General features: G+C 39.5%; 1 protein-coding gene across 1 annotated transcript in view; it reads left to right on the forward strand.

Annotated features, from left to right (window-relative positions):
* The window catches only part of BBS9 (Bardet-Biedl syndrome 9), a 168,298-nt gene that overhangs the window by 117,698 nt on the left and 38,068 nt on the right, over window positions 1-12,532 (forward strand). The window contains exon 10 of the mRNA XM_059711285.1: window positions 8,120-8,301. Coding sequence (XP_059567268.1) covers window positions 8,120-8,301 — 182 coding nt within the window. The remainder of the gene's footprint in view (window positions 1-8,119; window positions 8,302-12,532) is intronic.

Here is a 12,532-nt window from a genome sequence, read left to right on the forward strand (position 1 = left end):
GATTCAGCTACTATATTTAGGTCAGTGATCCCTCCTAAATTAGCTGTTGTATATACTGTTTTATTTTTTTCCACGTGGAGATCCAGTTTGTCAAACACCATTTGTTAAAAAGACTTTCTTTCCCCCACTGAGCTGCCTTGGCCTCTTTGTGGGAAATTGACTATATGAGTCCAGGTTAGTTTCTGGGCTCTCAATTCTGTCCCGTTGATCTGTTTACCCTCATGCCAACACCACACTGTCTTGATTACTGTAGAGTTCAGGTTTGCCTTGAAGTCAGTTTGTGAAAGCCCTCTATCTCTATTCTTCCTTTTTCGAAATTGTTTTGCCATTCTAGGGTGTGTGTGTGTGTGTGTGTGTGTGTGTGTGTGTGTGTGTGTGTGTGTACTCATGCGCACACGCATTTCCATAGAAATGTGAAATCAGCTTGCCAGTTTCCACTGGGAAAAAAAAAGCCTTCTGGGATTTTCATTTGGATTGTGTCACATCCACAGGTCATTTTGGGGAGAATCAACATTTTTAACAACATTGAGTCTTTTAGGGTAGACATTCTTAAGCATATTTTTGCTCATGTCACTCACCAGCTTAAAAGCCTTTTTTATAATCTTTTTAAAAAAAATCTCTTTCGCCGAAACCGGTTTGGCTCAGTGGATAGAGCGTCGGCCTGCAGACTGAAAGGTCCCGGGTTCGATTCCGGTCAAGGGCATGTATCTGGGTTGCGGGCACGTCCCCAGTGGGGGATGTGCAGGAGGCAGCTGGTCGATGTTTCTCTCTCATCAATGTTTCTGACTCTCTATCTCTCTCCCTTCCTCTCTGTGGAAATCAATAAAATATATTTAAAAAAAAATCTCTTTCCTTTTTTTTTTTATCCATTACATGCTGTCCCCAGGCTGCTTGCTGTTTCTCGTACATTGTCTACACTTCTCTCCTTCATGCTTTATGCTCTCATGTCCTTCATACTGAGTGTTCTTCACACCTATTCTCCAAATCCAAAAGACCCAAATATTACAGAGATTTATGTTATAATGTCATATATTACAAATTAATAGTTAGAAGGTTTAAAGAAACAAATTATCATGGGGCAGATCACTTAAAATCTATTGCATGTTAAGATTGGAGCATCCCTCCCAAAATAAGCAAAACGACAAAAAACACCAAACAAAAAAGGGCAAAAGCACACCTCAGTGATTACCAGAATAAGATAGGGCTTTACTTTTAAATAGGAAGGTGAAGGCAGCTTGAAGGAAGGGTAGAGGAGGCAGGAGCAAAATACATGCTGATCAAGAAAACCACGTAAGAAGCACTTTCAACCCAGGCGCATATGCAAATGGGGCCACGAAGAACAGTGAGAGAACCGTGCATGTGACATAGTCAGGCACTTAGAGGTTCAAAAAAATGGGGGCATCTGCAGTACTCTCAAGAATTAAAAAACAAACAAACATTTAGGTCCTGGGAAAAACTGAGCATGAACCAACTTCAGAGTTCTTTGTGTACAAATCACATATGTGTTAATTCATATGTCAGAAACAATAATTGAAAAACAAACCGTATTTCAGGGTCCACATAAGCTTTTATTTCCACCGTTAAAATTTCCCCAATCCCTGTGGCTAGAAATAACATTTCTACTTCTGAATAGTAAAGTACTTTGTACTTGCCTATGGTACTTGTGTCTAACTCTACCCCATATTATACCTGTCAAGGTGCATGTCTTATTCTTTTATGGGACTGCAATTTCATTGAGGTGCTTTCCTATTTTATTTATCTGCGTCTGCTCTATAGCACCTCAAATAGTATCCTGCATATGACAAGTGTTTGAGAATATTTGATGAATGAATGAACCAGTGAACGAATGATGAGTGAATGAAATGCAGTGAAGAAATGAGTAGTAAATAGTAAATGAAAAAGAGCCTAGAACAAAATTGTGTGCCCATTTTTTGTTTCCTATTTCAGTGTTAGAGCAGTAAAGGCGCGAAAGAACCCAAAGCTGGTTTAACTGTAAGAATAATTATAATTTGAGGTTTTTCCAACACAAACATTATTTCTTTTGTGTAAGATATACTTGTCCTCACAAGAACTAACGAGAAAGCCACATCCCGGTAGGGTTCTGTAGACAGTCATTAATCTACTTTATAATGCAGATAATTTTAACAATTGATAACTTTCATCAAAAGAGATATGTTTTTTCTTTCTAAATGTACAAAGTTGGATCCTGCTAACAATAGCAACTTCCAAATGGCTGTCAGATAGGCCTTTACTACTGAATTCCAAACAGGTGTGTCAGCTAATTTCGCTTCAACAGGAGGAAATAACCACAATCATTTTGTACTTAACTTTGTAGCTTAAAGGCAAATATTCACATGACATTTTATGTAGAATTGGTCTCTTCTTTTCCTTTTCTCTCTTATTTTCCATAGCTGATTCTTGAATATGTAGTCATTGTGCTTAGAATAATAATGAAAAAACCACCTTTTGGTAGTTTATTTAAAATACAATTCAGTTAAATGTAAAAGCATCTTACATTTGCTGAATATGTAGTCTACTCTAAAAAATCATTCTTTTTTTAAAAAATATATTGTATTGATTTTTTACAGAGAGGAAGGGAGAGGGATAGAGAGCTAGAAACATCGATGAGAGAGAAACATCGATCAGCTGCCTCTCGCACACTCCCTACTGGGGATGCGCCCACAACCAAGGCACGTGCCCTTGACCGGAACCGAACCCGGGACCCTTCAGTCCACAGGCCGACGCTCCATCCACTGAGCCAAACCGGTCAGGGCTAAAAAATCATTCTGTGTGAAGAGTCACTTGCTGCCTTCTGAGGGCAGCAGTGTGGTAACGGAAAGTTTCAGGTCTGAAGCCAGAAAGCCTGTAGCTCTCTGTAGCTTTGCTTATTGTCTTCTGGTAACTACAATCTATTCTTTTCTCTTCTCTGGGTTTCATTCTTCTTTTTGTACAGTCGAGGCAATACTTTTCTTCACAAGGTTACTCGGAGAGTCAATGAGATTATGTGATTATACCTTCTAAATAGGTTTGATCTACTCCCTTCTCTCCATCCCTATCATCTTCACCGGGCCACCACCCTTTCTCACCTGGATTTACCATATTAGGCACCTCCCCCCCCCCCCCACGATCTCTCCACATTGCAATCAGAAGGGATCTTTGTCAGAGATGAATCGGATCATGCTATTTCTCACTCCTATACTTAAAAACCTTTTGTGACTTCCTATTGTTTGAGGATGAAAGAATCTGTATGATTTAATCCTATGTAATTTCTCGGCCCCACCTTGGCCTAATCTTTGTCCCAGTGCCTTGACTCCTTTATGTCACTGAATGCTGAATCTGTCTTCTTGTCTTGGAAATTCGAAAAGGCTGCAGGAGGGTGGAGCTTGAGTTGGACAGGAGGACCTCCAATCAGGAACTCTGCTGTAGGCACTTTCGGTGGTAGATGTCTGTGGGCCTTCCAGGTGGGGAGATCGAGTATGTGGCTGGACGTGGGAGGGAGGTCTGTCTGGAGGTATAAATAGGGGAGCTGGCCCTAAAAGGTATTTAATATTTAAAGTCATGAGACTGAATGAGTTCACTGAGGCCAGGGTCCTCTTCCTTCTATCTGTTAGTTTATTTTTCATCTGAGGATCTACTTGTAGGTCAGGTCCCGCTCCCGCATCCTCTGCCCCATGAAACTTGTCCTGTTCTCTGGCAAAGTCACTGCAGTCTCTTCTTACTGGGTTAATAGCATCTGCCATGTTATACTGCAGTTGCTATTTAAGAAAAAAAGATGTTTTCCTTTACAACTAGACCAGTTTCTGATGGGGCAAGACCATGTTTTATTTGCCACTGTAGCTTCTGTTCTGTTGTTGAGAGATGGTGAAGCGAGTCAGCGTATATTCAAGTGGTCAGGTCCAGCCTGTTGGGGCCGAGGGAGGGCTACCTGCTTCCCATCTGCTCTTGTTCTTGAAGGAAAGCGCCTTTCAATCCTGTGCTTCTGACTGAGGCAGAGTAAAAACTGGGTCTAATAATGTTCAAGTTTTAAAAAATGTTTTGATTGATTTCAGAGAGAAAGGAAAGGAGAGGGATAGAGAGATAGAAACATTGATGAGAAACATTGATCAGCTGCCTCCTGCACGCCCCCTACTGGAGATCAAGCGTGCAACCTGGGCATGTGCCCTGACCCAGAATGGAACCAGTGACTTCTTTGTTCATGGGTTGACATTCAACCACTGAGTCACACGGGCCAGGCAGTCTTCAGTATTTTTTGATATGGATATATAATAACAAAAACCAGAATTATAATCTGATAACTTAAAATATTTCTATTTTACATAAAATGTGGCTGAATAATATATAATTTGATTGAGTGCATTTCTTTTTTTTTTTTTATTGCTTGAAGTATTACAAAGGGTATTACATATGTGTCCTTTTTTCCCCCCCGCCCTTGACAATCCCCTGGCCTCCCCTACCCCCCAGTGTCTTATGTCCATTGGTTATTCTTATATGCATGCATACAAATCCTTCAGTTGATCAGAGTGCATTTCTTTTCATTTGTTTTTAAAACTATTGCTCATTTGTTTGCTTGAGTTAGCAAATGAAAGAAACTGTCCATTTTTTATCTCTTGTGAGCTGTATTTCAAATACTTTCAGGTTGTACATTTTCTAGATTGGCCTTGTAACAAAAAGAGAACTAGATAAAAGTTCTAATCCCACAGATTATTTAACCTCTAAGTTGATGATTCAAATTCAGTGTCTAGGGATGGAAAATAGAATACTTTTTTTCTTACAAAAAGAAAATAGTTTTCTTTTAAATTTTATTTAATTATAAAACACTAGAGGCCCAGCGCATGATTTTTAATGGCTTCTAAGCATTCTATTATAGCTGTATCACAATTAAAAATATTTTCCCTTTTGCTTATCATTTGGTTGATCTTAAATTTTCTTAAAAACTGTGTAAGTAGATTATTGTATGAAAAGGCAATGAGCATTTATTTCTAAAGCTTTTGATATATATTTCTAAAATGTTCTCTAAAAGGATTTTTAATACATTTGCATTCCCATTGAGAGCGTATGTGAGTTTATATCTCCATGTACCTTCTCTAACATCAGGACTGATTTTTAAATACAATTTTTGCTAGTTTGATGTGTTAAATAATAAAGGATAGCTTTAAAATATATACTTTATTGATTTTGGAATGTGTTTTAGTCTATTTAGTGACTTTTTTAGTGTGTGAATTGTACATTTCTTTTGACCTTGTTTTTGGATATAATCTTATTTTCATTGATTGGTAAGAGTTTTTACATATTAGCTGAAACGCATAAAACTGATTTTATAGGCTAAAAACAGTTGAAAATTCTCAACTTCATATGGTTTGACTTGAGTTATGTATTTTATGTTTGTTGCCACTGTTTTCCCATTTTGCCTTTTGTTCTTTTTACCATGTTGTTTTTTAAAGCATATAACAAGTTTAAATTTTTTATGTGGCTTGATTTAGAGATAATTTACTTTGTAGTTTCCTCTATAGCTTTCTTGCAGCAAAAGTCCTTTCCATCCCAAGGGCAGATAAATATTTTTGCAGTTTCATATTTTTAAGTTTAACTTTTAAAATCCATCTGGAATTTTGTTTGGATGTATTATTAGGACAGGAATCTGTTTACCGAGTGATGAAACAATGACTTTCAGATTCTTAAGCAGATTCTATTTTTTAGTGTCTTGCCTCATTGCTAAAAATTGCAGAATTATTATGTGTCCTATGCATATAACATCTTTGACCTTGATTCCTCATAAAATACTCATGCCTTGGGTTAGCCGGTGTGCTTCAGGATCGGTAATAACCCAGAGACCTTAATTTTTGGATTGTTCACTCTATTTTAAAGATATGAGTAGTATGGCAGACAATACTTGATTTCCTTGATGGCTTCTTCCAGAATAAAATTCTGTCATTCACAGAACCTACCACATTAATCCCTATGGACAATATTGTTAAATAAAATATTCTTTAAGTAGAAAGGCAGTTAAAAAAATACGTGTAGGCATTACTATTCAAACTCTTCCTATCTGAACTCAGAAACTTAGAAGGCTCAGATAAATTTTTAGATAAATCCTTGTGTCTAAATTGTTGCTATTTGCTATTTAAAATAGTGGCACAGAAGTGATTCAGTAATAAGCTAGCCAACTCAAAGACCAAACTTGCATGGTGAGGGATATTTGTATTAGGCCAGGCTAGCTTTCCTATATTCTGGACCACTCAACGGTGAAGATGAAATGGAAAAACCCTTTCAAAGGACTAATGATCTCCACATTCTCTGAGAAGCCAGCCAGATATCTTCCCTTCAGTGTCCTAGAGTTTCCTGAGGATCCACCGGGTCCCTAAACCTCGGTGGGGCTGCGTGGGATGGGAGCACACCACTGTGACCCCTCAGAGCCCTTTTGAACCGGGCTTGTCAGAGCTGGAAGTTAGGGTTTCCACCACCGCTAGGGGGCTTCAGTTGTCCACGAAGAACGGATCATGCCCAGAGCTGCTATGGTGTGGCTTCACTCTTTAAGAAAATTATTTCATTTTGGGAGTATTTATTTTCTGAGGTAGATTGACAGAACCAATTCATAAAATGTAAAGACCTTTGAGGGTCATCTTTCCTTCTCACTGTGGAGATAAAGAACATTGAGGGAGGCTTCTCTAAGTTGACTCAGCTATATAGTAGCAGAGTCAGAGTCAGAACCCAAGTTCCTAATCCACCTCCTAGTCTAGTTCTTTAGCTGTGGGATCAGTGATGTACATCGATTTTTTATATTTCTGAAGTTATACCACACAGTTATGTGGCACTGACTGTGCCTCAGCCCTGGAGTTAGGAATGTTGTGTTGAAGGCAGGTGGCAAAGTGGATGCTGGGCCACCTACGGGAAGCATCAAACAGTGTAGTAGCTACTCTCAGTCCAGCTGAGCTTTTGGATTCATGAGCTGACCACATGCCATGAGTCAATGTTGGGGAGTTTTAAGAATTCTTATCAATTCGCAATAAGGCCTAGAGTCTTATATACCTTATCCTTTTCTTCAGATGAACAACAACATCTTTCCGGATTTTTTTCTCTTAAAATTTTTTATGATTTTTTATTAACATTTAACCTTTAGAACCTGGTTGGTAACCCCTTAAAAAAATCAATGGCCACTAAAAAACATAACAAAAATCAAGCAAGCAAATTCATTCTGTACTAGCTCAAAATGACTTATGACAATGTTTAAATTTTTTCTTCTGTGCAAACTATGGAAGAAGCAAATGGTGTTCACTTCAACTCCTTCTATAGCAAGTTCAGAAAACAACTTTGATTTTTTTAAATGGTAGGCTAAAATGATAGGCTAAATGGGAGCTGGCGTGAGGATTAAAGACATGGTACTTGAAAAGCTCTTCAAGCAGGATTTGCTGTGTAGTTAGGTCCTCCAAAATGACAGCTACTGTATTATAATAATTGTTAGTGGTTTTTTCCTCCTGTAATGAATCAGAACATTGGGACTACTTCTGTAAATACAAATCATGTTTGAAACATTTAAAAAATATTTTTTTTTTAAAATATATTTTATTGATTTTTTACAGAGATGAAGGGAGAGAGATAGAAAGTCAGAAACATCGATGAGAGAGAAACATCGATCAGCTGCCTCCTGCACACCCCCCACTGGGGATGTGCCCGCAACCCAGGTACATGCCCCTGACCGGAATCGAACCTGGGACCCTTCAGTCCACAGGCCGACACTCCATCCACTGAGCCAAACCGGTTTCGGCTAAAAAATATTTTTTATTGATTTCAGAGAGGAAGGGAGAGGGGATGAGAGAGAAACATTGATTGGCTGCCTCCTGCACATCCCCTCCTGGGGGTCGAGCCCCCAACCCGGGCATGTGCCCTTGACTGGAATCGAACCCAGGACTCTTCAGTCTGCAGGCCAACGCTCTACCCACTGAGCCAAACCAGCTAGGGCCATGTTTGAAACATTTGAATTTCGTCTTTGATCTAAAATTTTAGAAATAGATAACGTATTCATTTTCTTAATGGCATATTAAAGCTTAATTGAATAAAAATGTAGTTGGTCAATCTAAACCCACAAAAAAATTAATTATGTCTTATTTTCTCTGCTTTATTGTAGTGATTTAAAGGGTGTGATAGTTACCCTGAGTGAGGATGGTCACCTGCAGTGTTCATATCTGGGGACAGACCCGTCTTTGTTCCAAGCCCCCAAAGTTGAGTCCAGAGAACTGAATTATGACGCACTTGATGCAGAGCTGAAAGAACTTCAGAGAATCATTAAAGATGTTAACAAATCACAAGGTATCTCATTTGAAGCTTTTTATTATTTGATTTTACTTTGTATCTGGATAATGTTTTGTACATATTAATTTTCTTCCTCAGATTTAATTAAAGTCATATTTTTAAGAACTGTTCTGCTCTTTAACCCACAAGTCTTTGTGCCTAATTTGAATTTTGTAAGTTCTGAAAAATATGTCCTATTTAAGAGAATGCTTTTTCACTAGTATCCCCTTTTCGAGGACAATGCTATCTAGTTTTTTCCCCTTTAAGGTCTAAAAAAGGAACCAGTGCTCCTCTAGCAATACAGTATTTGAAAAAGAATAAGCAGAATTAGTTTCCTATTGGGAGCTCTTAGGAACAAAAACATTAAATGAATCTATATGTATAAAAGCCTAAGTGCCCATGTCTCTATCCGATGGTAGCTATGATGCATAATTACCACCAGGGGGCAGACGCTCTGACTGGTAGATGTGACACACACTGACCACCAGAGGGAAGATGCTCAATGTAGGAGCTGCCGAGCTGTGGTGACTTGGCAGCTGTGGTTCTTGGGTGATGCACCTGGAATCAGAGAGGAGGGAGCCTGATTTCGGGGTGCGTCACCAAGAACCGCCCTCTTGCAATTTGGGACCCCTCGGAGGATATTGGAGAGCTGGTTTTGGCCGGATCCCTGCAGGCCAGGCCGAAGGACCCCCATGGGTACACGAATCTGTACACTGGGCCTCTAGTAAAAAAAGAAAGAAAAGGATTTCTAAAATACATGTTACTTTGTCATCAAATAGTGATAGTTCTTTTATCTATATGTCAATCAGATCAGCAGATGTACACAATATGTAAGAATACTCAATAAACTTCCTTTTAACAACAACAAAAAAGGAACCTGTACCTCTTTGGTCAGTGGTTTCAGGCCTTGAGAAGAGCATTAAAGGTTAGAGTGGCCATTTATTAACTTCTAATATCCCTGAAAAAAAGTTAGTTGCTTCTTTGAAAAGAAACAAAAGCAATACATGAGTTATCACTTTGTTACTAAAAATGTAGTCATTTGCAGCTTAGCGATAGAATTTATGTTTGTAGTTAGCGTCCACAGAGCATAGCCCGCGGTATGCTGTTTCTAATGACTCAGAGGCTGATGGTATATTCAGTTCCTGAGTTTTGAATAACTCAATATTATCTTACTTTGGGATTCACAGGGGTATAATTTTATTGTAAATTAAAAGGAGAAACAAAACCCCAATCCTGCGTTTGAGTTGGACATGTGAAAGGCATTACTGCAAGTTCCCTTTTCAGGGTCAGGTAAAAGTTGTTTTTTTTTTCTTCTTTTTAATGAGAAAAAATATGGACTATTTTCACGTAAAAGAAATGTTAAAACAAGTAGGAATAATAAAAGGAGAAGAGCATCAAAAGCCAACCAAAACCACAGAGCCGGTCTTACTCCTGGTCCAATCACTTTATGAGATTTATGTATTTTTGAGTCTGAATTACCAAGACAAGAGTCAGAGGACTTTAGATAATATATTTAAAGAGTACGAATATTAAAATAAAATGATTATTCTTTGGCTTTGCACTTTCTCTTAGAAAGTTTTGAAAGTGAACCAGTAAAACTTAGGTCTTTTAATAACTTTCATTAGTTAAAAACCTATTTATTTGTTGTCAGCACCTCCCTGTCAAATAGAGAATAGTTAAAATTGGATGTATCAGATTGCAATATACAACCCCTCCCCCCATTTTTGATACTATTGTTTTGGGATTAATGGAATTATAAGTCTCATTTTATTGTTTAAAAATGTAGTTGGGGAAGAGTGGCGTATATGTGAAACATGAAATTTCTAGAGTTCGTTAAATACATTTAATGTGGCTTTTCACTTCAAATTTTGTTTTTTGAGATTTTGTTCTTTCCATAAACAAAGTGCTAATGGTATTTTGATTACCATTTAATTGTGTTAACATTTCTCAGAAAAACCCCTTCCAGCTAAAAGTTATGTTTTTGGTGACCATAGTGATGCCCTTGGGTGAGAAGGGTTAGGTTGTTCTACTTGTCACTACCTTGATCCTTCTGTGTAATTTGAAATAACTGCTAATTAGGTTAGGGATGTGCCCACGGACTCGGGTTCAGAGTTCATTGTTTCCATAACCCCAAGTTCTCGTTGATATTTGAAGTGCTCTGCCCTTTCTCCACCATCATTTGGTTTTATTCCTGAAAAAGAAACAAAGAGAAACATTTTAGAAAGAGAGACTTTTAAACTACTTTATTCTAGATACGGAAAAATGTAGTCTTCTGTACCCTTATAAATCGGTGGCATATTTTTTATTAAAATACCTGTAATTATGTAAAGTAGCAAATCGTTTCACTATAGAAGATTCTTAGAAATTAAAACTGAATTTTTTGAAGACCCCATTATTCATTTAAATGCCAGTTATTTCATATAGTGACTTCAACTTACAAAAAATTTCAGTCTTGTGGGTTATGGTCAGTACTTAAAGCTTTTTTTTTTTTTTCTTCAAAGCTAGAATTGCAGCAAAATTTAAAGCCAATTTAAAGAGTATATTTTGTTATACACATGGTGCATATTATCTACTGTAATAAAAAAGGTTTTGAACCCGATTTTATGTGTGTAAGTTATATGAGGAATGTATGTTGTAAGCATGAAGTTATAGTAATAATTCCTATATGGCTCATGGATTTTGAAGCTTTCTGTGCCCAACTCATTAGTGTGAATCCTGCCACACGTTTCTATTACCGGCATCAACAGCTGTCGGTAGGCACTTTCAAAGATGGGGTTACCTGCCTGGCCAGATGTGGCCCAGTGGTTAAGCATCAACCTATGAACCAGGAGGTCGCGGTTCGATTCCCCATGAGGGCACATGCCTGGGTTGCGGGCTCTGTCCCAGTGGGGGACGTGCAGGAGGCAGGCAGCCGATCAATGAGTCTCATCATTGTCGTTTCTATCGCTCTCTCTCCCTCCTCCTTCCTCTCTGAAATTAATAAAAAATATATTTTAAAAAAGAATTAAAAAAAAGATGGGGTTTCCCTATGATTTAGACAGTTGGTCATGCTCTGCTTGGGTGAGTCAGGAGGAGTGGGATATGCCTTCAGGAAGGGCGAGGGCAGTGCGCCCCGGCATGTAGGTGAGAGTCTGCATCCCGATGAAGTCGGTCCAGGATCACCGTGCTGCCGCCGTGGAGTGCTAGGAGCACCTGCGCTTGGTGCCTGTGTTGGGACGTGTTGTTCGCGGTGTGGCTGTGCCCAGATGCAGTGGCTTCGGCCAGGAGGTGTGTCTCTTTCCCGGGGAAGGCAGTGCGGCGATGGCAGACCAGGGTCGGTTTGGCAGTTGCACGGTCATCAGGGACTCTGCTTCCTCTCCTCCCAGGGCCTCTGCTGGTCCAGGGTGGCTTCTGGAACTGCTGCCCTCACATCTGCGGCTGAGTCAGCTCCTGAAGGATCCTTCCTGGAAGCCACACCCTGAGCAGCTTTTCCTCTCATCTCACTGGCCACTCCAGGCTGTGAAAGAGGCTGGGAAGTTAGGGTTTTAGCCGAGCACTTAGTTGCCTAGAATAAAATGGGGCTTCTTGAAGGATGGTTATTGGGTGGGCGATGAGCTGTCTTCTGTACTCTCACTAAGTTATGGAAATTCCTGTTCCAAATATTGCCGCGCTGCTGGGAATGCCTGCTGGAAGCGTAGGCAGGTCTTCTGTTGGCCAGACACGGATGGTTCATGTGGCTGCGTCCAGGGCTCTCCATCTGTCCAGTTGGCCCTCCTCAGCGTGTGGGGGTGTTCCTGGCAGGGTCCCCGGCGATTTCTGCAGTCCCAGGTGCATGTGCAAGTACGATTTCCAGGGAAGAAGAGAGGTGTTTCTCCCGAGTCTCCTCGTTTATTAGGAAGGAATAGCTTTCCCAGAAGCATGTACCAGAATCCCCCAACCCCACACCCAACTTTCCTTGCGTCACAGCTGCCAGGATTAAGCCCCATGCTCATGCCTAAAACAATCAACCATCAGGGGAATGAGGTGAATATAATTGGATTTGATCAACCCAATGACTTTGAGGTGAAGGTGAATGTCTCAACAGAATCAGGACTCTGGTAACCAAGGAGGCATGAAGGTGGATGGTAGGTGGCAGCCAGCAGTGTGTCATGTACATGTGTGCATACACACGCACACACACACATTGCATAACTATTATTTATGTTCCTTGCTTATTTAGGATCTCTGTCAGTTGTTCATAATATCTTATTATACACTATAAGCTTTTTAA

The sequence above is a fragment of the Myotis daubentonii genome, chromosome 10 (assembly GCF_963259705.1).
Source record: "Myotis daubentonii chromosome 10, mMyoDau2.1, whole genome shotgun sequence".
Lineage (NCBI taxonomy): Eukaryota > Metazoa > Chordata > Mammalia > Chiroptera > Vespertilionidae > Myotis > Myotis daubentonii.